Source organism: Solanum lycopersicum, chromosome 10, assembly GCF_036512215.1.
Source record: "Solanum lycopersicum chromosome 10, SLM_r2.1".
NCBI classification, from domain to species: Eukaryota; Viridiplantae; Streptophyta; class Magnoliopsida; order Solanales; family Solanaceae; genus Solanum; species Solanum lycopersicum.
In genome coordinates, this window is record NC_090809.1 from 60806462 (window position 1) to 60831298 (window position 24837).

Below are 24837 nucleotides of genomic sequence, written 5' to 3' on the forward strand. Positions count from 1 at the left end.
TTTTTTATATTTAAGTGATATGTATATAAAATATATTGAGTATGTTATTATTATTAATTAAAAAAATATCTAAAAAATTTAATGGTGATACCAATATATTTTAGACGCGTATTTATGGTGTGATGTCACATAGTTGAAAAGTTGTTAAGTTACACTTTGAGGTATTAGAATAGTATCAACAGTGTGATGTTTTGGAAGATAATAAGTACTCCTTCCGTTTAAAAAATAATGACGTTATTTCTTTTTGATCTGATTAAAAAAAAAAAAATTTTGGTAACAATTTTCTACGTGACATATTTAAGACCATAAGGTTAAAGGGCAATTTTGTACATTTGACATAATTGTTAATTTTGGATCACATAATCAAAAGTCTTTTTTACGCCTGATTAATATATATAACTATTTACGCGGTTTAACATATAAATATTCCTATTTATTCTTTGTAACCAAAAATACTCTAATTTATTAACATATAAATATACCTCAGCGCCGTGAAAGTTTACTTACGGGTGGGTGTTACCATGAAATATTGGGTTTTCTCTTTCTCTCTCTAGATCTCTCATCTCTTTCTCTTGAAAATTCTTGTGTTCTTCATTCATTTAGTGTGTGCGTGAATTCGATCCTAACACAAACTAAGTTATTCTTTATAGAACGGAGGGAGTAAATAAAAGTGATTAGTATCATATTATGTTTAGAATATTTCATTCTAAGCTGGATTAGTTCAACAACTAATATGAAAATTGATGATTTATTTAGATGAGTATAAAGATAACAAAGTAGTTTTAGCGTGAACCAGGTCAAGAAAAGAAAGTGTTCAAAAAAAAGACTGACCCATTCAATACAACCTATTTGGTTGTAGGATTAAAATTATATATTTTTTATAACTATTTGAATGCTAATTAGGAGTACCTCTTAGTTGCAAAATTAAACTTGAATATAACACTTCAAATTATCATAAAGTGGAAAATTTAACTAAAAGAATTAGTCAAAAACAGAACCAAAACTAACTCAAGGTTCATGAGATACGATTAACCATCTAAATTCACAAAATTCAATAATCATTTTATCAATGCTTAAAAATATAATTGAACTCTACGAAATCGAAATCGTATTTTATTTTTATGTACATACAGTAATATCATTCTGCTATTTCATGTATTTATATTTTTAGATTTCAATTACTGAAAATAATGTAAAACAAAGGGAAGTTGCAATGATCAGAAGAGTAGAATTAATAACAGTACCATAAGTTGAAACACTAAAATTTCCCAAAATCTTAAAGCTTTCACAGAAATGAGCACTGGTTTCATTTTTTGTTCTTCAAGCTCAAATTTCTCGTGTTATTTGTTATCTTTTTTTTAAAGCAAAATACACCGGACATTACAATAACACTGTAGAATTTAACAGCAGAAACTCACCAATGGAAGACGAAAATTGACAACAAGAGAATCAAGCTTTACTATTAATATATAAATTTATTTCTCATATATACCTCAAAAATAATAGTAGTAATAATACATATCAAACCAATAATCATGAACCAAACTTCCTAAATCCTCTGTATAATCAAATCTCGAAAAATCAACGAACAGAATAATCAACAATACATGAAAACTCAGTTCCTGAAGAGAGCAACAGCGGAAACAAGCAGAGAAGAAGCCACCAAAGCACCAGATTGAGCTAGAGAGAATCCAGCTCCGGCATCAGGTGCCGGCGCTGGAGCCAATCCAATCTCCTGAGCGGAACTTGTTGCTGAAAAAACAACAACAATCAATGCAACCAAAACCGACTTGATAATGCTGATTTGTGCCATTTCTACTAGATTTGAACAAAGAAATTGAGAGAATTTTTTTTTTTTTTGCTCTTTTTTTGCTTTGAGATGCAGAGTGAACTAGGGTTTGATGGAAATTGAAAAGGAGGAAGGGGGTGAATTTATAGGGAGGGAGGAACCGCGTGAAGGGACAGCTGGCAAAAGATTTTTTTTTTTATTGGTTTGTTGATTACGGAAATTTCGGTGCGGAAACTAAACGAGGATTGTGATGGTGTGATAATTCGATAAATATTCTTTTATTTATAGAGCTCGGCTATAAGATTTTTTAAATAATATTTAAAAAAAAATTGACAAATAATGTTTATTCATATAATTTGTCATTATTTGATGAATATTTTTGGTAAATATCTCAAATTTCGGAATACTAATTTTTTCTAGTATTTAGGCAAAATCTTATTATTTGAAATCTTTTAAAAATTAAATTTTTACCCCAAACTTTTATCTTTTATAAAAACATCATCTGTAGTAGTTGCTTGCGTTGTATTATATATTTTATTACGTGGAACACCAAAATAGTGATGAAATATTTACTGAATATTAAATAATGATTTGATTGTTGATGAAAATGATGAAAAAATTGGCTCAAGGTAACAAAGTCATGCACTTTGTATACTTCACGATGTATGTAATGATGTTTGTCGGACTCATTCCAAATTATCACATTGCTCTAGTACCATTGACACTGTATGTTATTGTCGTAATGAACATTCAAGTGACTTGTAATACAAACCTATAGTTAATTTTGTTAGTTCTAAAACGTATGGGTATAAATCATATTTTCCTAAAAAGGTCAAATACATTTTTCAAATCATATGGCCAAACAGATGGTGAAATTTCACTCAAATGATATTTGTCAAATATTTAGAAATCTATGACTAAGCGTTAGCTTAATCAAGATGTTTTGAGTTTGGACTTTTATTAAAAAGCGTTTTATTCTAATACAAGGAGTTTTTATTCTGTATAAATTTAAAGTTAATCAGACTTTAATATAAATATTGAAGATCGAGTAAAAAAAAAAAATATTTGTGCAGGGGACGCATGTGAAAGGAGGAAAGTTGGTGGTGGTGGGTTGCGGCGCTGGAAAAAATAAGGTGGACACGTTGCATATATTATATTACTGGAAATGGCTTGCTTAGCGTTGGACTCTTTCTATATGTGAGTTGTCTTTCTTTTGCTTCCAAATTTAAAAAACAATACTGCTCCGTTCGCGTTTTTAATTTTGAATATATACAAGTAGATATTTGATTCGTATAAAGTTGAATAATAAAATATATGAGTTTTTATCCTATTTGACATAATATATATTGTAGAATGTTATGTGAGAATTGTGTGTCTATTTTTTTAATTTATATAAGTTTGAGTGTTTATTTGTATAGACTTTCAGCTAGAGGGTATAAAAGTGAATTGAGACCAAATTTAATGATATATTTATATATTATATCTTTTATGTAAGTTAATTCGAAAAGCATAGAGTTTAAAAAAAGGAAATTTTTTTGAAATTTATGGAATAAAATAAGTGATAGAAGTTTATGTGACTGTAAATAATTTTATTAAAAATAGAATAGACATGTTGAAACTGACTAAAAAGAAAAGTAAATCATGTAAACTGAGATTAGGAAGAGTACTAGTATCTACATCCTAATTTATATGATACTTTCTTCTTTTGAGTTAACAAAATAGTAAGAAAAATATATTTGGAATATTAGGTTTTCGTGAATTATTAAGTTAAACTATTAGGTATTTGTATTATTTGGTGGTATTTGTATTATTTGGAAATATAAACAAATAAAGAAATAATTAATAGAAACGTATTTGAAGTATCATTTTTTTATTTTCGAGTTTGCTACTTAAATTATCAGGTATTTATATATTCTATATGAATTATCATTAGCTATTTATAAAAACATACCTCGAAATCAATAAATAAATTTTTACGTCGCCAGAATTTTATGGAAAAACTAAGTTATCATGTGCATGTTGGCGATTGTGTTTAAACATTTGATCTAGTTAATTTCAAAATATATCTAAATACTTGATGATATAACTCAAAAAAAAAAAATACAAACATTGGACAAATAATCTGATTGAATTATAAGGAATTTCAACTTACAACTCTTTTTAATTTATTTTTATTTATTTTGACTTTAAAATAAATAAGTTAAAAATACTTTTTATTTAATTCGATTAAAAATACTTTTACAAATATAAAATAAGTTAATTCAAACGGATTCACATTTACTTTGAAATTCTACTGTTTTTTATTACTTTTTACAAATTTACAAACACAAAATCATAAACAAAAACGCCAATCAACTTATTTTTATACATTACATTAATAACACCAATACAAGCAAATATACTACCAAAATTACACAAAAGTATAGTACTCTCTCAACATATATATATATATATCCTCACCAACCATAATTCTCCTTCATAGTAATATAATTCACCATTAATTCCCCTCAAAATCTTCTTATTTTTATTTATTTTCAATGAAATAAAACAACCAACATTGAAAAAATAACCGAAAAACAAACCATTGCCTTGGAAACGGGCAACCCAAATCCATTGTTGCCCGTGTCCATGCCCGTTTCCATAGGCGGCGTTGGAGCCACTGCGGTGTCTTGAGCCACCGCAGTGGAAGAGAAAAATAAAATAACTATAATCATGGCTATGGCTAGCAAAAACTTACCATTTTGTGCCATTTTTTGCAAACTATGTTTGATTTTGCTTTGTAGTTTTTTTAGAATAGAAAAGGAATTGGATTAGTGGAATAATTGTTGTTAGAATAGCCACAATTTATACTATTTTTTGCCAAAAGTAACCACTTTTATTTCATTTTGTTGTTTTTAAAAAATTTTGATTGGGTGAAATTTAAGGTATAGTCTTTTTAATCACGAAATGTGGGAACCACAAATGTGAAATCTCAGGTGAGCAATAGGCCTCTCATCTTGCTAAAAAAGATAAATGAAAAAGTAGTCTGATTAATATATGATTAATTTAAATTCATATCGCGTAAAGTTTATTTTGAAGAAGGCTTTCTAATGAACCACAAAATTATAATTAAAGCTCGAAATTGAGATATGTAATTAAAAAAAGAAAAGTCTCGTCCGCGGTTCTATATTATTTATTAGTCTCATAGTATAACAAATTGCACTCTCTTTTATGTATAGAAGTTCAACTTTCTATTGGAACTTGGTGAGAAGTGATTTTCTTGTAGTCCAAATCACAACAATAGAAATTGACATTTGAATTTCTTCCAATGCATCTGTCTACAAAAAATCTACATTATTTCTATAGTTTAAACAATTTTTTTTTATTTGTATTAAATTTGAGCGAGTTAAATATTTCATTCTTGTTTATCTAATCCATGGTTACACATATTCGATCTCATTCATCCATTTGCCAAACACTAATAGGGATACACACTCTTTTAGGCAGGCGAGAGTGAAAGAAAAATAATATAGTTATAATAACGAGTTGATTTCTCATACTGGTCATTCAACGGATAATTATTATCTTAGAGAGTCACTCTGCTTGATTCACAGAAGGTGACTAATCTGAAATAATAATTATTTCTTAGACGATCACAGAAGGTGAGTGATCGTCTAAGAAATCCAACTGCTATAACAAAACAATCATGTCTAAGAAGCTGAGGAAATGTGGAAAATATCATAGAGTAGAAATCAACTAAGAAAGTACATTATAATCTTCACAACTTCATCAACTGTCCTACAACAATAGAATCAAAACTAAGGGAAGCTCAACTACGTCGAGCCTCTAGCACAATTTAGTTCAACAACACTTGCTAATTTACGTAAAATAGGAGCTCATTCGATAGGAAAAAAACATATTTTGTGCAATATCATGACCCCTTGGACAATTTTTGTGCAGTCATGAGACTTTTAGTCAACCAGATTGCTGTCTCTCTAGATGACATTCCATCATCTCCGAATGGTTTCAACACACCAGCAAGCTCATCGATTTTTTCCTGCTTAAGTAGTCGTGCACAGACCTCCAAAAGGGACTCTAAAGCTTCAGCTCTTTGTAAAGTAGGATTTCCCCAATCGTCTTTGTCCTCCTTACTAGCTAACGCGGCTAGTGACTTGAGCTGTGACACCTTATCATCCAGTGCTCGAAGAGCATCTTTCTTGGACTGTTTGCTGTCACAAACCATGGTTGTTTTCTTTTCTAGCTCGTCTTTATGTAGAAGTGAACCATCACTTTCAGATGACATGCAGTCAATAGTAACTTCTATACACTCACTACCATTTTCAGTTTCAGCAGCATAGCATCTTGGTGCTGCCTCTGTATCTGGTTTTGCAGGCTGTGAATTTGATGAAGTGCTTTCTTCATCATAGCATCGTGTTTTAGCGTTGGATCTTCCATTAGACAATGTCATTCTGCTACACTTTTCGGAGATACATTCTACTATATCTGCTTCCTCATTGTCCAGTGGACTGCTCAACACCTCAAGTTCTTTTGTCTTGCTACTCTTCCTATCATCCTCTTCAAATCGTCTAACATGCTCCGGAGAAGCATGCTCTTGTTCCTCGGACCATATTTTTGCCATTGAACTTGAAGAGCTTGGAGTGATAGTAGTTTCTGCTTGCGAGATGGTCTCCGGTTGATCATATCCATTGCAAACAGCTGCCTCACTCATCTCCCCACTTTTAGAATCCTCACTATCTTGAGAGATCCTAACTGAGTAGCTTGTTGGATCAACTCTCTTAGTCTCAATTTTAGCTCGGAACGTGTTATAATTATCTGACAAGTTTCTTGGCTGGATATTATCACTTTCATCAAAGTAAAGGACAGTTCTTTTCTCTTTTAACTTCAGCTGTCTGTCTCTGCTATCTCTCGGAGTGATAGATTTTCCAGGTGATGGTCGTGTTTTCTCTTTCGTGCTGCTTGGGGACTTCACAGGAAGAAACACAGATGAAGGGTTGTGACACGACAAGAGGTTATCTGATAAGTTTCTTGGCTGGATGTTATCACTTTCATTGAAGTATAGGACAGTTCTTTTCTCTTTTAGCTTCAGCTGTCTGTCTCTGCTCTCTCTTGGACTGACAGATTTTCCAGGTGATGATCGTGTTTTCTCTTTCGTGCTGCTCGGTGACTTCACAGGAAGAAACACAGATGAAGGGTTGTGACATAAGAGGAGGTATGGTTGCAAATGTTGATGCCTTAACAACTCGGCAGCCTATAAATTGAGGTAAAAATCATATCAAGATGAATCTCAATTCAATACCAATTTGTTTGTAGAGTTTAAGAAAGTGAAAGAAGATTTCTGAATCTTGTGGTCTTAAACTAAAGATATGCAGAATGTACTAAAATGTCATTTTATCTTGTCGTCTTAAACTCGTAATGTGGAAAGTTAGAAATAAAAAGTTGACAAAAAAGAAGAGGCATTCCTTTTTAAATGTACTTATAAAGGAAAGAAAGAAAAACAAATTGAAAGGGAGGGAATAACACATTTGAACATATACAGCTTGCACTCACTGTAGGTCTGTGTTCTGGATTTTTCCTTAGCATGCTTTTGATTATCTGTTTCCTGCAAGAATTAAATCCGCTTTGTCAATTGAATGATTTGTTATACTTGTAGCATGACGAGAAGAAAGAAACTTACAAGGTGGAGGAGTATATAATCGGAATTGGTGAGAACAAACCCCGGTTTATTTTGTTGATAAGTGCAGTCTTGTCCTGTTGGATTTGTATCTTGTCAGCAGATCATATAGAAAACATCAGAATAAAGAATGTCTACATTTTTATCATAACAAGGATAACTTTTCAAGGTATTGTTTACAAAGTTCAGATAGCTGAAAATTCAACTTACAGCAGCTCTAAATGGTGGTTGATGTGCAGCAATCTCAAACATGCAGCATCCTAAAATCATGTAAACGTGTTATACCAGTATAGGTGACATTATGTGAAGAGTGGAAATACATTGCTTTGTGTCAAATTTCTTACCAAGTGACCATATATCAGATTTGTAGCCATAGGGTATACCAGAAAGGAGCTCAGGGCACATGCCGTTCGGAGTGCCAGGTACCTGTTTGAGCCAACAAAGTTATTGCATGATACAAGTTCCAAAATTAAGGATCAGCTGTACAACTTGTCATTTTTTCAAATGCGTTAAGCTAGCTGGTGTGGCGGCAGGAGCTTTGTAACGTGATCCCTACCACAATTTTGTTTTTTTTTATGTAATGAAAGATGACTACCACAACTTTTTTTCCCTATGACCGAAAATAAAAGCAACTTAGGTTTTCTCAGTTTTGGATCAGTTGTTTATGTGATAATAGTTGGTTAGGAGTAAGTAAGAGATGCATTTTGCTACTAGAGAAACTCGTACCACGGAAGCAAGGCCTTCTGCATCGAGCAATTTTGCTAAGCCAAAATCACCTGTTAAAATCAAGTGAATTTGATTATGGATAATAAAGAAGCAAAGACGCCCCACTCGAGCAATTTTGTCCGGGCATTCTTACCTAACCTGATGTCGTTATCCTTTGTGATGAATATGTTACATAACTGGATTCGAAATAGTTCATGTTAAAAACATTTCATACTAAGAAGGCTTTTCTATTTCACTGATTACAGCATGTTTATACCTTGAGGTCTCTATGCTGAACACGTTTAGAATGCAGATACTCCAAAGCTAACAATAGCTGAGTCAGCCATTTGCATAGTTTCTACGGATGCAGAAAACAACACAAAACAAAAACACATCATCTTTAAGCTCCAGGAAGGCGCAAAGAAGCTTCGGATTTATTGAGATTTGAGATTTTATCTAACTACCTCTTCAGGGAAAAATGCTCCTCTAGACTTCTTTATGATCTCTGCCCTGAATACCGGAAAAAAAAATATGCCACTATCCTTAGATAACACCGAAAAGAAATTCTATAATCATCCAATTCATTTCTTATTTTCAACTTCATTACCCTCTCTATTTTTAGTGGTAGTATTACTATTTTGGAGAGCAAACATTTAACTCTTTAACTGCAAAAGTTTCGGACATCTTAAAAATAATTTTCACTATAAAAACTCTATATATACTCCCACACAAGTGGGGTCTGGAGAGGGTCGTGTCACGTGTGTACGCAGACCTTACCCTACCTTGTGAAGGTAGAGAGATTGTTTCCGATAGACCCTCGGCTCAAGTAAAACATATAAGCAGGTTGGAAAAGAAAATATAGTAGTGAAGGGAAATGTTAGAACATCAAGGATAATCACTCACACATTTCCATCTTCGCAATAATCGGCGACGATGCATATACAGCTTTCCTGAAAGAAAAAGAAATTCAAGATTTTCTCTGGTGCAGCTTATGTATTAGATAATTGCTAATATAAAGGCTACTGATTGTACTTTCAGATCCTGTAAGAGAAAAATCTGGATGATAGGATACCTTGTCCACCCAAGCATCTTTGTACTCAAACATATATGGATGGTTCAGTTTAGCTATCAAATTCATCTGCAACAGAAAAACAACTGTATACCATCAGATAGAAGATATTTTTCAAGCATATCTTGCCACCAAGTTAAACTTTTCATATAATCAATCGTAAGATGAGTTAAGATTTTGTATCTAAATGTGTTTGGGTTCAAAAGCAAGACTGAAGTAACTATTTGATGACAACTTCTTCCACTCGACATACAAGTGTGTCCATAGCCTACATTATCCGCTTCTACAAACTAGAGTTATTCATAAAAGGGAAGTCTTGGGTGCAAAGTACTAACTGGTCCTTCTTTTTGGTTTTGTTGAGGGCAAAGAAAACTACTTCACTTGTGACTCCCAAAAGAAAGTTCTAAAATTTTTACTTCCGTTCACTCCTACTTGTCAGCTCATGTCATTTTTTATTGGAACTCGGAAGCTCATTCCAAAAGCTTTATCCTTCAAACTCATACTTTGAGTTAATACACTCGGACCTATATTTTGTCCTGTTGAGACAATCCTCTCCAAAACATAAGCTCATTGGGTGCACCTTGGCCTTCACACAGAGAAGATGTCGATAAACGGCGTTTAATGCCTACTTTACTGATTATAGGATTCCACCAATAGACCTCATAGAATGCTCCACTTATTTCCTCAATGTATTGGCCAGGACTATCACTCTTTTACATAGTCCAGCAGTTTTATCCCATGATTCAACAATTAAGAAAAACTTCTTCAAGAAATAAGGTTTAGCATGGAAAACACCCCTCCATAATATACAATAACATTAAATCGTGAAAATGTTGATACCAATGAAAGAATGATGTGGTATAAGAGTGATGATCCAGGACGTTTCGACAAATGCACCAATTGAAATAGCAGATTGTCGTGCAAATTAAACTGGCAATCTTTGCTTAATTTCACCTTGTGTTAGAAGCAACTGGAGTAGAAAATAAATTAGCTTAAGGAATCACATTAAGGATGGTTCAAGAGACATTGATGAGGCTGGTTAGGAGAGATGTGAACAACACAGATAACTAATCATTGGATTGTTGGCAGGTACCATTAGACCATTAAGAAAATGGCAAAAAAAATTATAGAAACAGAATAAGATAAGTATATAAAAATAGGTTTGTAAAATTTTTTATGTTGGAACACCTCATACAATGTGGCTCGCTATCGAAACTATGAGGAAAACTATCCAACTAGACAATCTAAGACTAGATTGCTGATTTGAACCACTGGAAAAAGTCATAGATATGGGGGCATTACATTGTTGGCTAAAGTTTGTGATCAGCCAACTCAGAGAATAATGACCTGAATATTATTGGTCTTCAATTAACATTAGTACTAATTTTTTCACAGAACAAAATTAAGAGAAGCATTTGAAATGACCTCCTGATGTGCAGTGCGCTTGGACTTTTCTGTTTGTTTTGCTAATGGAATCTTCTTCAGAACATATCTACAAGGAAAAGGAAAATCAGAACTCCACAAAATTGGATTTACATCACTTGTCTATAAGTCAAAGTAGTTGTTTTATTGAAAGAATGATAAGTCAAGATAATCTTTTCATCATAATTACACAAGTCAACAACTTGGATGTTAATATACAGCAGATTCAGTTTTACTTGTGAGCAACTTTGCATCAGTAAGAAATAGGATCATTTACAGTTTTATTCTCAAGTACACTGCATTTTGAGTTCCTTAGTTTCTGTTCTTTGATGAACACTAACTAACAGAAACAATCAAACTTAAAGTGGAAGAAAGATTATTGGCACAAACTGAAGTTCAGAAAAGCAGATGCCAAGTTCCACAAATTTGTAGAAATGCTTATCAGAAACCTTAGAGATACAGTAAAAATAGACATCCAGTTCCTACATGAAGCAAAATCCAAACTAAGACATAACATGGTCTCTCAGACAAAAACAAGAAATGTAAGGGGGGTTCCAGTACATATGAGCTTACTTCTTCTTCTCAGTTCGATGGAGAACAAGAAATGCAGTTCCAAAAGTTCTTTTTCCCAACTGTTCTAACACTTCATAATCATCTACCTTGTTATCAGTATCACTCTTCTGAGTCTCCATTCTGCCACTAAAACAACAAACATTACACTGTTTAGCCAAATTACAGTTAAAGATTCAATATTTCTGTTAATTGAACTGATTCTTGAACTCACCCAACTCAAAACTTAGGCAAACATTATACTTTAGAGTACTTAACAACAAAACTACAGCTAAAGATTCAATCTTTCTTTTAAAAACTGACTCTTGAACTGACCCAACTCAAAACTTAGGCAAACATCACACTTCACAACAAAATTACAGTTAAAGATTCAATCTTTCTGTTAACTGAACTGATACTTGAGCTCACCCAACTCAAAACTTAAGCAAACATTACACTTAACAACAAAACTACAGCTAAAGATTCAATCTTTCTTTTAAAAACTGATTCTTGAACTCACCCAACTCAAAATTTAGGCAAACATTACCCTTCACAACAAAATTACAGCTAAAGATTCAATCTTTCTGTCAATTTAACTGATTCTTGAACTCACCCAACTCAAAACTTGAGCAAATCTTTACAGGGACAACAATGAAATCCCTGCAACAACAACAACAACAAAAGCAAAAGCAAATCTTCACTACATTCCAGCCAAAAAAAAAGGAACTTTTTGAGAGTAAACTAAGCAAAACTGCAACTACTACTTACTGTAAGTGTGTTGTGTGAGAGGAAATGAGAGGGCCCTGAGAAGGAGGATCTGTTGTGTAGGGGCTAAGATTTTAGGAAGGCAACAATACTAATTAAAGCAGGCATTGGATTCGCCAATATCTATATATTACTATAGTTTTATAATAGAAAATTTTAATCCATACTGAAAACACATAAAAATGAAACAGAAAAAAAATAAAGTTAATTAATTCAAATGCTGACATTAACATAATGCACTAAATCTATGGTGATTTTGGTAGTACGTACGAAAATAGTGTTTAATAAAAGTATTATTATTAAAATAATTATAATAACAATATATAAATAAATAAATATATATATATATAATGAAATATCATGTGTAGTCTGAGAAGTTAGTAGGCTTTATTAATATTTCGTGAAGGTAAAGAGATTGTTTCCCTAAAATCTTCGATTTAAATATAATAAATTTATCTACAATGAAAAAGGAGATGTGGAAAAGAGTATATCTATTTTATTTTGTATGATCATATTTAACAATATTTAATTTTAATACATCATATTACAGTGTTAAATTGAGACAAATAAATTGAAAATGGAAAAGGCATTACAATCAAGATATATAATTATTATAAATTGTTAAAAGATGTGCATGAGGTAAATTATAATTTTATAATATAAAAAAAAACAAAGACTTTAACTTTTTGGCAAAAATATTAAAAAAAATTTGCCTTTATTCATTTCACAAGGGGAATGGAATATTTTGTTAGGTCATTGTCATAATGTCACCAATCACCATCTTCAACTACTAGTCTACTATACTATTATTTATTTTAAAATATATTAATTAAAAGTAATAAAATTGGTATTATCTCTTTAATTATTTTTTCTTTATTTAGGCTATTAGCAGCCTATATTTGCAATCTGATTGACAATTATTATCATTGAACATGTAATATTTCTGGTATGCCTAAATTGCTGTTTTAAGAAGAAGAAAAAGATTAATGAAAGTCAAATTTCAACCACCAAAATACAAAGAAGTCAAATATTTAAACCTAAAAAAAAGGATAAACATTAATTGTACTATAATTAAGTGATAAATTGATCACGTGAGATTATGTATTAGCTAAATTATTTTGTTTTAATCCAAAGAAAGATTATAGATTGGCTAATCTTGATTACTTACACCAAAAATCTTATTAAATGTTTTAAACTTGTAAATTATTATAATAATAATTAATTACGTATCGAGAGTGATGTGTATACATTCTTATTCTTACCTTATGAAGATAAAATAATTATTTTCAATAAATCATTGATATATATATATATATAAGGTTGTTTAAAACCGAACTGAAATCGATAAGGCGAACCGATAAAAAAGTTATTTGTTTATAGTATTGGATTATTTGTTTGGTGATTTTGATACCGGTTTTGATCTTTTTTGTGATTGGATTATCAGTTCTTAACGGTTTAAAGTTTTTTCTTAATGAGTTAACCGATAACCCGATAATAAATTAAATAATTATATTTATACCATTTTGTGTATAAAGTCCTCGACTTAGAGTTTTATGTCCTACTTTTATTTTTGGTTGTCTCAAACACTTGATTATTCTATAATATAAAAGTGATTGTTTTTTAGCAAGATGTAACTTGTGAACTCAAGTGCATATTTATTTGATTTGTCACCTTGTTTCTGCGTGATTTTCAATGTATTTTCTTTTGTGTCAAATTTTTAACGGTTAAACCGATAACGATAAAAAACTGATAAACCAATAATCAATAAGCCAACATCATAATGATTCTATAACGATTTAGTATATCTACAAAGTGATAACCAATAAACCAAGCGATAAACTTTAAAATCGAACCGAACCAACCAATACACAGTCTTAATTAAAAAATAATTTAACGCTCGACTATGTAATTACTTTCTCCCATTATTGTTCACATTAATTTTGGATTAGTTTTGCATCGTAAGAATTACGTACTTAAATTTTGTCGGTGGAATAAATAAAAGGGCAATTTCCTTTAAAAGGTGACATTGAAATATGAAAATATTGTGATTGGATTTTCTGACCCACCACTTGATGATAATGCTAGAAAAAAGAAATAAATTATTAAGAAATCAAATGTGGGACATTATTCATAAAAATAATAGAAAAATGACATTTTTTTATAATAATTTGATTTTTGAAATTTAATATTCGAATCATTTATATTAATAAGTTCATATGATTGATTACAAAGCTTAGTTAATTTTGATTCACGCCTATGTAATACTTATTTTTAAGAGAAGAAATAATTATGAAAATTAAAAAGGTTCATATAACTAAAATAACATTTTTGTGCTAATAAAATGGTTATGTTATCAAGTTATTCGGTTAATTATTACTTACATGAGGTTATCATTAAAATTACTAAGAGATATAATTTGTTACAAATCATATAAATAGTTCTAAAAATTACTCTTTAAATACGTGTTTAAATAGCTCATGAGTTAGTCTTTCAAGTTAAGTTTAGTTAGATTGGACATTTATTTTTCTTTAACATGATTAACAACTAGATTGTAGACTCTTCTTAACTTTTAACAACTCAATATAAAGTTTTATATTCTATTATTTACGCTTAAATTATCAGGCAAGAATATAAAAAATGTTAGACATAAATCTATATGACAAATTGGTTCGATAGATCCTTATATTTGTATGCGTTTGTGTTGTGAGTCAACCTACTTATTCATTTGTCAACTAAACCCTTGAACTCAATGAAACACAATTTAATAAAACTCTCTGATCATTGACCACATTTATATGGCATTAGAATGTCTGAGTTGACAAAAGTGTATAACCGTTGCCATTATCAGTGGTTTCGTCGACAATAATGGCGACGGTTTGGCTGAGAATGGGAGAATCTGTAATGAGTTGTACTTTAAAAGGCAACCTACTTTAAATAATTTAATATTTTTTATTATCTTATCTTTTATTAAACAATTTTGATTAACAATTTTTAAAATAATTGTGATATGGCATTGGTATATCTGATGGGTATATGACATGGCATTAATATATATGATGTATTATTTGACATGTCATTTAATTAAAGAAGGGTGAGTTGCACACATGGTTGGAGGGGTTTAAAAGACTTATTTTAATTGAGTTCAATTGACAAATGATTAAGTAGAATGATTCACAATACAAACACATACGAGTATAAGGATCCACTAGATCATTTTGCTTATCCACGTAGACTACGTCATAATAGTAAGTATATAAGAGATACTTATTGGTCGCCTTGTATTCATGAGTGATCTAGTTACATGTAGTGAATGATGGTCAGTTAAATATTCTTTGTTGAAAAATTATATAATGTATATAAAAAATAACATAAAGTGGGAAAAACTTACCCGCACCAAGTGTTTACACCAAACTAATTCTATTTCCATTATTATATGATTCAATGAAGTAAAACACATGTTAATTAATTAAAGTTAAATAAAATGAATTATAAATTTAACCACATGGCATGCACGTATTAGGTTGGTGTAAATATTCCGGTACAGATAAGTTATATAGATTGAACATTAATTTTCGTACATATATGTCAAATTTCAAACATCCTTTATGAAATTGCCGACTCAACTATTTTTAGGTCGAAGAGTGAAAAAAGCAAAAAAATATGTACATCATTTATGGGTCTAATTTCTTACAATAGACAAACAAATGCATCATACGTAGCCCATTTGCACTTATGTTTGCCCATGTTGTTTGAGACTTGTTTTTTTGTTACGATATCATGGTTTATTTGTTCCCTAAAATTTTTTATATCAATAGAGATTTATGACAAGTTCACTTATTCAATCAATTAAGAGTTGCGATAATATGAATAGGGTTCAGACTTTAAAGGCGAATCCACATAAAAGGTGGAGGTGTACAAGCACAAATATCTCTTATTTGAGTATGAAAAATTATATGTTAGGAAGCGTTTTGTATTTTTTGTTTAAGAAATAAGGATGAATAGTTCTAAGTGTATATATAGCAAGGATTTAATTATTTTATTTTTATTTTCTTCTCTTTTCTTTTCTTTTATTAGAAGAACATTTAATTTTCAAATTGTGGAGGGGTTAAAACGATCGAATATGAAAATAATAATTTATTATATTTTTTTAAAAAAAAACAAAAGATACAACTAGCAATATTCTGTTCATGATTCTGGTATTTCTGAAGTACATAGGGAGTTATATCATCTCATGGAGGATTGGCGAATTATTGGGCCGAGCTGGATTGGAACTAGCGTAGACATATTGCCAACGAATTTACAGTCCGTCCCCATTAATCGCTCGGGCATCGACCCAGAAAGAATCAATTTTCAACTTATTGATAATTCATAATCAATTTCCTTTCGTAGTACCCTACCCTTAAGGGAATTCAAATCCCCGCTACCTAGTTGAAAGAGAGATATGTAAAATAAATTTATTGTTAATTTATAAAGATCTTAATTTTTAGCTATATTAAATAAAAAATCTGTCCGCCCTAACCCATTAAATTTACCTATGCCTTGCCCGTCTCAATTGTCATCCCTATAAGCACAACTTTATTGATACAATATTAGTCACTATCAAATTTATCTAATAATAAAAGTGGAAGTACAAAGCTTAAAAGGTGAAAAATATTAACAAAAATTTTAAAATAGTATATAAATTTTTATTTCAACCAAAACGATAAAATCGTTCACGAAGTAACAATTTTGTATATTGAAAAAAGCAAAATCGCTGCTATAGCAGCAATTTGCAAAATTGGGTTTTTACTTGTTTTTAGTAAGTCTGCTTTGGCAGCAATTTAAGCTTAAACTTTTTTTTTTTTTAATTTGCTATTTTTTAATTTTTTTTTAAAAAAAAGTACTAACTAAATTTAAAGAGATTATGGGTACAATTACAAATCGATGAAATGTCACGATTACATCCGTAATATTATAAAGATCAAGTCACAAGTCTTTAAATTTAGTTAGTACTTTCTAAATTTTTTTTTTAAAAAAATAGCAAATTAAAAAAAAATTAAGCCTAAAAGCAGCGACTTATTAAAAAACAATAAAAAAAATTACTTTGGAAATCGCTGCCAAGGCAGTGATTCCTTTTTTAATTTTTTTTTTTTAAAAATTCAATTTTGCAAATCGCTGCTATAGCAGCAGCGAGTTTGTTTTTTCCAGCGAACAAAATTGCTACTTCGTGAACGATTTTGTCGTTTTGATTAAAATAAAAATTCATATACCATTTTAAAACTTTTGTTAATATTTTTCACCCTTTAGGCTCCGAAATCATAAAAGTGCAATACATGATACGTGGATTAAGCATGTCATAAAAATGGTCACAATGGAAAAAGTCTTATAGTAAAAACATGACATATAATTTGAAATTACACACGTCATAGATTTAAGGGCAATTTTCACATATAGCAAATTAAAAATTCATATTTGTATGATATATCAAAGTTTGCATAATTGTGCTCCATAGCAAACATAGAAACTGTAAATTCGCTATACATATACAATTGAAGCAAATTGTATAAAACGAAGTGTATAAAACAAGAATGAGAAAGACACTTGGGCAGAGAACTGTATAAAAACAAAGTGTATAAAACGAATTGTATTATTATAAGTGTATGATTATATACAATTTGAACTAGTATAAAATGAGAAAGAGAGAAAGACAAAAGAGACTTGATAAGGAATATACAATTGAATCGAATTATATAAAACGAGAAAGAGAGAAATTAGATACAATTTGAAAATTGTATAAAACGAGAAAGAGAGAAAGATAAAAGAAACTATGCAGAGAGTATTTTTATTGTATAATTATAAGTGTATAGGACGAAAATATATGCACCTGCATGTGTATATACAATTTTGTCACGCTTTATACAAACAAAAACACAATTTATACATTTCGCTTCTGTTTGTATAAGTGAGAAACGCGAGGGTGGCGAGCGAGATTTGGGAGAGTGGCAAGCGAGATCTTGAAGAGGGGAACAAAAATATATGTATTTATACAATTTTCTCTGCTTTATACAATTAGAAACAATTTTTATACACTTGTGTTTGTATCAAAAGTGAGGAAGCGAGCGAGAGATTGTAAGAGAGTGGCGAGCGAGATATTTGGGAGAGAGACGTCTGGCAATTTTTTGCAAACCTTTGCTATGGGGCACAATTAAATCATACCCTAGCTACTCCATTTATTTTAGCTTATTAGTTTGCTATTATATACAATTTTTCCAAAATTGTATTATGTATATAGAAAACTGTACATAGTACATATATATATAGGTCAAAATTTATTTTTCATACATAAATATTAAATCTTAGACACCTTTAACGAAATTTCTGACTTTATTACTGTCTAGATCCACCCATACGTGTGTGTATAAATATTGCAACAGATTCAACAAGTATTATAGCAAAAACAAAAAACTATGGCTAAGAGTTTGCCAATTATAGACATACAAGATAGATCAAGTGATAAAAAAAAATAGTGAAATCACTTGAACGTTGGGGTTGTTTTAGGCTTGTTAATCATGGCATTCCACCACAACTCTTGTCGGAAATAATGGCGGTTGGCCGGACGTTAATGGAACTTCCGGTGGAAATAAAGGGGTTAAATGTTTATAAAGATAAAAGTTTTGGGTATATTCCGGTAAATATGACTAGTTCCATGTTTGAATCTTTAGGGGTTTATGATGCAACTTTATATGAGGATTTAGATTATTTTTCCTCCCAAATCAATCTATCTCCTCATCAAAGGTATGTAGTTTGTATGTCTCGATTTACATGATATTTTTTATTTTTTGAAATTTATACCACGGGAATTTTGATTGATATTTTTAAATATATAAAAATATTTGTAATTTATAAAAATAATATTTATCATATAGTTTTTTTAATATTCAATGTCTAAAATATTGAGTTGATGTGAATTAATTTAACTAAATTGACTCTCAAATGTAAAAGACCACATAAATTGAGGAGAAGGAGTAATTTCTAAATTCAGTAATATTTCAGTCATTTGAATATATTATGGATCGGATTTATAGTGTGTTTGGCAAAACTAATTTTTACTAATTATTTTAAAAGGTGATTTTTCTCATCTTAGTGTTTAATTTGTCGAAAAAGTATTTTCGAGTATAGCAATTTGTATTTGACTAATCAATTTAAAAAAATATTTTTTGTTGATTTAAGACCAACAGTTTTTGCATGCTTTATAAAGGTTCCAAAAGTGTTTCTAAATTTTTTAAAACTTTTTTCAGCTTCAAAATAATAGTTTTTGCTACTACCCAAATATATATATTTTTTTCTTTCTAAAATTTGATCAAACAGCTCAACTCTCGATAATAAACATCTTTTATTTGAAAAAAAAAAGTAATTATTTGTATCTCCTTGGAAACTTAACCAAATAGGCTATAGACTTATAGATCGAAACTGTTGACACCGACATAATTTTATTATTTTAACTACTTATAAGATTAAATTTTTTAATGTAGTATAAATATTAAGTCTGGTAATATTTAATCCTTTTCAGACCTCACTCATGAGATTACATTGAATACGTATTATTATTGTTGTTGACTAACCTTTCATTTTTTTATTTTTTTTGTAAGGAGGTAATGATGAAGTATTCAAAAGATCTTTTACTATTTTATTGGATGATGAATTAGTTAATGGACTTGAAATGTTTGATGACAAAACTAATGAATTTATTCCTGCTAATCCAATTCCAGGATCATTTATTGTTAATGCTGGAGATATTGCTAAGGTTAGCTAAATAGTTATTTTACTAATTAATTGTTACTAGCAAAATAATTGTTTTAACAAAATTATATTCATCTTAAATTGTTCGCGATAAAATTTTCTAATAATCTATTGTTAAATCGAATTTTTGTGAATTTAACGACAAAAGTTGTTTGTCAAAACTAGAATATAGGCAACTATAACTTTACTATGAAGGGAATTATATGAATATTTTTGATTCGAATGTTTTTTAAAATCTTTAAAACTGTTACACATTTAATTAATTAAAAACATAAATAATGATCGTTCTCTAACAATTTAAATGGTTAGATAGGATGATTTTATCTAGTTTGATATGTTATCAGAGTAATAACATCATCATGATTCGAGTCTTGTTAGCTCAAATATCAAAACTCACACGTAAATAACGTGTCATGACTCACAAATATAAGAAACAATAAATTTCATTACTCAAACAACTTAATATTTTAGATAAGTCAGTTCACGTTTCGGTATTTCGTATATGTACTTTTATGTTGTGCTAGGCATGGAGCAATGGAAGAATTTGCAATGTGAAGCATAGAGTACAATGCATTAGCAGGCCTTTATTAATTGTGTTTTTTCATGTATTTTTATTTTTATGAATCACACTAAATTAAACGTGCGTTTAAATATGTGAATTGTTTATGAAAATTTTAAAATAATTTTATAAATCTTATATTTGTCAATATATTTTATAAATATATATATTCGTCAAATATGAGTTCAAGTTTGGATGAAAAAAAAAAGGTTCAAGTTCGTTTATAAAACATATTTCTATCTCAATGCATTTTATAAATTATATTCTATAATCGCTCAAAAATAGTCTAATTACACTTCGTAGCTGTAATTTACTAATTACAATCCGTAACTACATGTTATAGGGAGGAGAGTGGCGAGCGAGATTGGGAGACGGAGGAGAGAGGCGAATTGTATATGTATATCGTTAGATAGTTGTATACTATACATATGTAATTGTATATTTGGCTAGCGAGACTGGGAGAGGGATGAGAGAGGCGGGAGAGGGAGGAGAGAGGCAATCGAAGAGAGGACAATAACTTGTATAAATAACATCTCGTTTGTATAATTCGCAGATACGTCTGTACAATTTGCGTGTTTTGGTATAATTGAGTAATATAAAGTCTGAAATTATTCAAATATGATAAACTTGAGATAACAAATTGACACAAACATAAAGATATGAACTTTAAATAATTACACAAATTACATTGTATATGAATTATACTATATAAAATCCGAAAACTAAATATTTACACAAACTTTACAAAGTTATACACAAAAAGATTGGATATACGTAGTGATAAAACTGAAAGAATAAAAAAAAACATCGTCATACCCAAATACAAATCATACGAAAAATTATTAATTGCGAATTATACATTGAAAATCCAGGCTCATTTTTTTTCAGTTCTAAATATAGTTTAACACTCATATCGTTCTTAAGCTTCATCGGACAGGAGTTACCTTCTACAATTAGGCCTGGGCATAATATGGTTCAAACCGAAAAAACCGATCGGACCGAATTATTTTTAATTTCGGTTTCGGTTTTTCGGTTATTTCGGTCGGTTTCGATTTTGAATTTTAACATTTCGGTTCGGTTTTTGGTTTTTTGATTTAAAAATTCGGTTAACCGAAAAACCAAAATTATATATATATATACTCAGCCCAAACCCAAGCCCAACTACATAAATTCTTATTACTCAGCCCAAGCCCAACTATTCAAATTCCTAAATCCTAACCCAAATATACATAACTCAATTACCCAACCACAAGCCAATTTCCCTATCCCTAAATTAAAACTGAAACTGAAACTCTGAAAGTGAAACCTTCTTGACTTCTTTTTTGAAACACCAAACACGTCCACAGTCCAGCCGCCGCAGCAGCACTCGCCAGTCGCCGGCTCACCACGGGCCACCACTCTCATTCATCTCTCAACTCTCATCTCTCGTTTTCGTCACTCGTAAGTTTCTTAATTGCAGGGTGATTGTGGAAAACAGCTGGAAATTTGGGACCGTTGCAGATGCCTCGTGTTTCGTTTGGAATTTCCAGCTGGGAAATACTTATATATTCATATGCTAAATGCCCTATTGCCTTCTCAGTTCTCCCTAATTTAATTGTCGATTCTCTTTTAGTACACTTCACATTCTCACCCACAAGTCCATCTTTCTTATGTGCTAACCTAGCTGAGCTTATTTAATTATTATTTTTGAGCTTATTTAATTATTATGTTTTACTATTCGCATTTGAGTTTCACTATTTTAAATTAACATTGTTTCATCTTTCTTTTAATATTTTTTTTTTATATTTGGGGTTGAATTTAAATTTTCTATATTCACTGGCAGTAGCTCAGTGAATCACTGAACATTTGATTGTTGTTCTTGTTGTTTGCTTCACTTTTGTATAGATGGCACAAACTGGAAGTAAAGGAAGTGAAAGTGGAGCTTCAAATGAGAGCATACCTTGTACCTCATCTCCAAGTGAGGGTCAAGTTGATGTTGATACTTCAAAGAAAAGAAAAACCATGGAACCTAGAGCTAATTGTTGGAAGCATTTTGAAAAGTTCACCGATGAAAATGGAGCTAGTAAATCCAAATGCAAGTATTGTGCAAAAACTTATGCAGCTTCTACATCATCTAATGGTACGTCATCAATGAATACTCATTTGAGAACATGTCCTAAATTTCCTCGTGACACTGTAGATAAAGGTCAAAATTTAATTAATTTTCTACCATCTTCAACGGGATCAAAGGAAGGGGTCATTAGCACTTGGAAATTTGACCAAGCACAAAGTAGGAAAGCTTTAGCCAAAATGATAATTGTTGACGAGCTACCATTTAGTTTTATTGAGAAAGAGGGTTTTAAAAACTTCATGAGAGTTACAATGCCACAATTTCATATTCCTTCTCGTAAAACTATGACGAGAGATTGTTATGAACTATACCTTGAAGAAAAAAAACTTTTGAAGAAGGTTTTCAAAGAAGCATGGCCAAGAGTTTGTCTTACAACGGATACTTGGACCTCTATACAAAGAATAAACTACATGTGTTTGACAGCCCACTTTATAGATAGAAATTGGATTTTGCATAAAAGAATAATAAATTTTTGTCCTATTTCTAGTCATAAGGGCGTGGATATGGCTGCTTGCATTACTAATTGTTTGCTTGAATGGGGTTTGGATAATGTGTTTACTATTACAGTTGATAATGCTAGTTCTAATGATGTTACCGTGAAAGAAATATCTAAAAAATTGAGCAATTGGGGAACTAACATTATGGATGGTGACCATCTTCATGTGAGGTGTATGGCACATATCCTTAATCTTATTGTGCAAGATGGGTTGAAGGAAAATGGTAAGTCTGTCAAGCTAGTGAGACAAGCCGTGAAATACATTAAACAATCTCCCGCAAAACTTAGAAAGTTTAAAGAATGTTGTGAATCTGAACTGATAACTTGTAAGAAATCATTATGTTTAGATGTTCCTACTAGGTGGAACTCTACATATTCGATGCTTGATATAACACAACATTTTGAGCTTGCATTTGAAAGATATAGTTTTTATGATATTGGATACTTGAATCATCTTCGTACCTTTGGTTCTGATTCTTCTGAAAACAAATATGAAACTAGTGTTGAAGATGGAACTAGTTTTGAAGATGGAACTACTTCAAATATTCTTTCAAGTGGTGACTGGAAAAATGTGAGGTCAATGGTGAAATTTCTTGAAACTTTTTATGTACTTACTTTGAAGGTTTCTGGTTCTAATTATGTCACTAGCAATACACACTTTGTTGAAATTGCAGAACTTAATCTTATTTTAAAAGAGATGATGACAAATGAAGATCGTAATTTGAAAGAAATGACGGAAAGTATGAATGAGAAATTCAAAAAGTATTGGGGTGAACCACAAAAAATGAACAAGATGATCTTTATTTCATCTGTCTTAGATCCCCGTAACAAGCTTGATTATGTTCCATTTGCAATTGTGGATATGTTTGGAAAAGAAGTTGGGGAAAAGCTATGTTCAGAAGTGAAAAAATACATGAACAAATTGTTTGAGTATTATGTGAAGAAATCCCCAAAAAGCTCTTTACATGTACCATCTTCACCCACTTCATCTGGCAATTCATCAAGTATATCTAGTGTGAGTGGTTGTGGCAACTTTGTAAATAGAGGAAGATTGAGAACGAAACAACAATTTGAGAAGCATAAAGAAGTTAGTTGAAGTTCAAGTAATAAATCAGAATTGGAAAGATATCTTGCGGAAGATATTGAGCTAGATAGTGATGACTTTGATATATTAATGTGGTGGAAAGTTAATGAGCCGAGATTTCCTATTCTCGCGGAGATGGTTCGTGATGTGTTAGCCATTCCTATTTCAAGTGTCGCATCGGAATGTGCATTCAGCACAGGAGGTCGTGTTCTTGATCCCTTTAGGAGTTCATTAACTCCTAAAATTGTGCAATCTCTTATTTGTGTTCAAGATTGGCTTAGAAGTGAGTCTTTTCCAATCAATATTGAGGAAGATTTAGAGTATCTTGAACAACTTGAACTTGGTAAGAATTTGATATTTGTATTAACTATATTGAAAATAATTTTGTTACTTGTGTTTCTTACAACTAACAAATTCTTTCATATTTTTTTAGATTTTGCTTTTAGTGGGACTGAATCTAGTATAATTGATATATAGTTGCAGCTTGTAAGTTCAACTATCAACTAGTGATGTGCGGTAATGAGTAAGTAAAGAACTTATTTACATAACTTGCTTGATAGTTTTATATATTCAATTATGAAATGTATATCATTTGTCTGAACAGTTCTGTTTTCTTGCAGGTCCATCAATGTTTTGTTATTTTCTTGGTTGCTATCTGCTAGAACTTGGAAGCTATTGCAATGGAGGTTGCAAGTTGCAATGATGTTTTGTTGGTTTTTAAAATCTATTTGTTGCTGGAAGTTGCAATGAGCTAGATAATGATGACTTTAGTTTGTAACTAACTCTATTTTAGTGATGGACACAAGTTTGTTGAACTTTCTTCTACTGTTGTTGTGATG

The 24837-nt window shown here is 30.7% G+C and overlaps 1 protein-coding gene across 9 annotated transcripts; it reads right to left on the minus strand.

Moving 5' to 3' along the window:
- Nucleotides 1–5487: 5487 nt before the first annotated feature.
- On the minus strand, nucleotides 5488–12195 carry LOC101259689 (serine/threonine-protein kinase Nek6-like). 9 transcript variants are annotated; one of them, XM_004249227.5, is made up of 15 exons: nucleotides 11974–12195; nucleotides 11819–11865; nucleotides 11230–11355; nucleotides 10660–10726; nucleotides 9238–9303; nucleotides 9069–9115; nucleotides 8630–8675; nucleotides 8443–8523; nucleotides 8320–8362; nucleotides 8187–8236; nucleotides 7805–7886; nucleotides 7671–7720; nucleotides 7464–7537; nucleotides 7337–7388; nucleotides 5488–7037 (listed from the first exon to the last, which is right to left on the minus strand). In XM_004249227.5, the coding sequence occupies exons 3-15, from the start codon at nucleotides 11346–11348 to the stop codon at nucleotides 5700–5702; spliced, it is 2115 nt and encodes a 704-aa protein (XP_004249275.1). In that variant the 5' UTR covers nucleotides 11349–11355; nucleotides 11819–11865; nucleotides 11974–12195; the 3' UTR covers nucleotides 5488–5699. The 9 variants fall into 9 exon arrangements, with proteins under 9 accessions (XP_004249275.1, XP_069146342.1, XP_019071619.1 ...); XM_069290241.1 differs by having other exon boundaries at nucleotides 11230–11349; nucleotides 11974–12104; XM_019216074.3 differs by having other exon boundaries at nucleotides 7464–7552; nucleotides 11230–11349; nucleotides 11974–12104.
- Between the last annotated feature and the right edge of the window lie 12642 nt (nucleotides 12196–24837).

What these genes read in the sequence shown, in the direction of transcription:
- LOC101259689 (XM_019216074.3), bottom strand. Translation starts at nt 11,348, where the DNA reads ATGGAGACTCAGAAGAGTGATACTGATAACAAGGTAGATGATTATGAA. An exon ending in AAGATGCTTGGGTGGACAAG is followed by an intron (nt 9,116 to 9,237) that starts GTATCCTATCAT and finishes TTTTTCTTTCAG; the next exon opens with GAAAGCTGTATATGCATCGT. An exon ending in ATCTGATATATGGTCACTTG is followed by an intron (nt 7,721 to 7,804) that starts GTAAGAAATTTG and finishes ACATGATTTTAG; the next exon opens with GATGCTGCATGTTTGAGATT.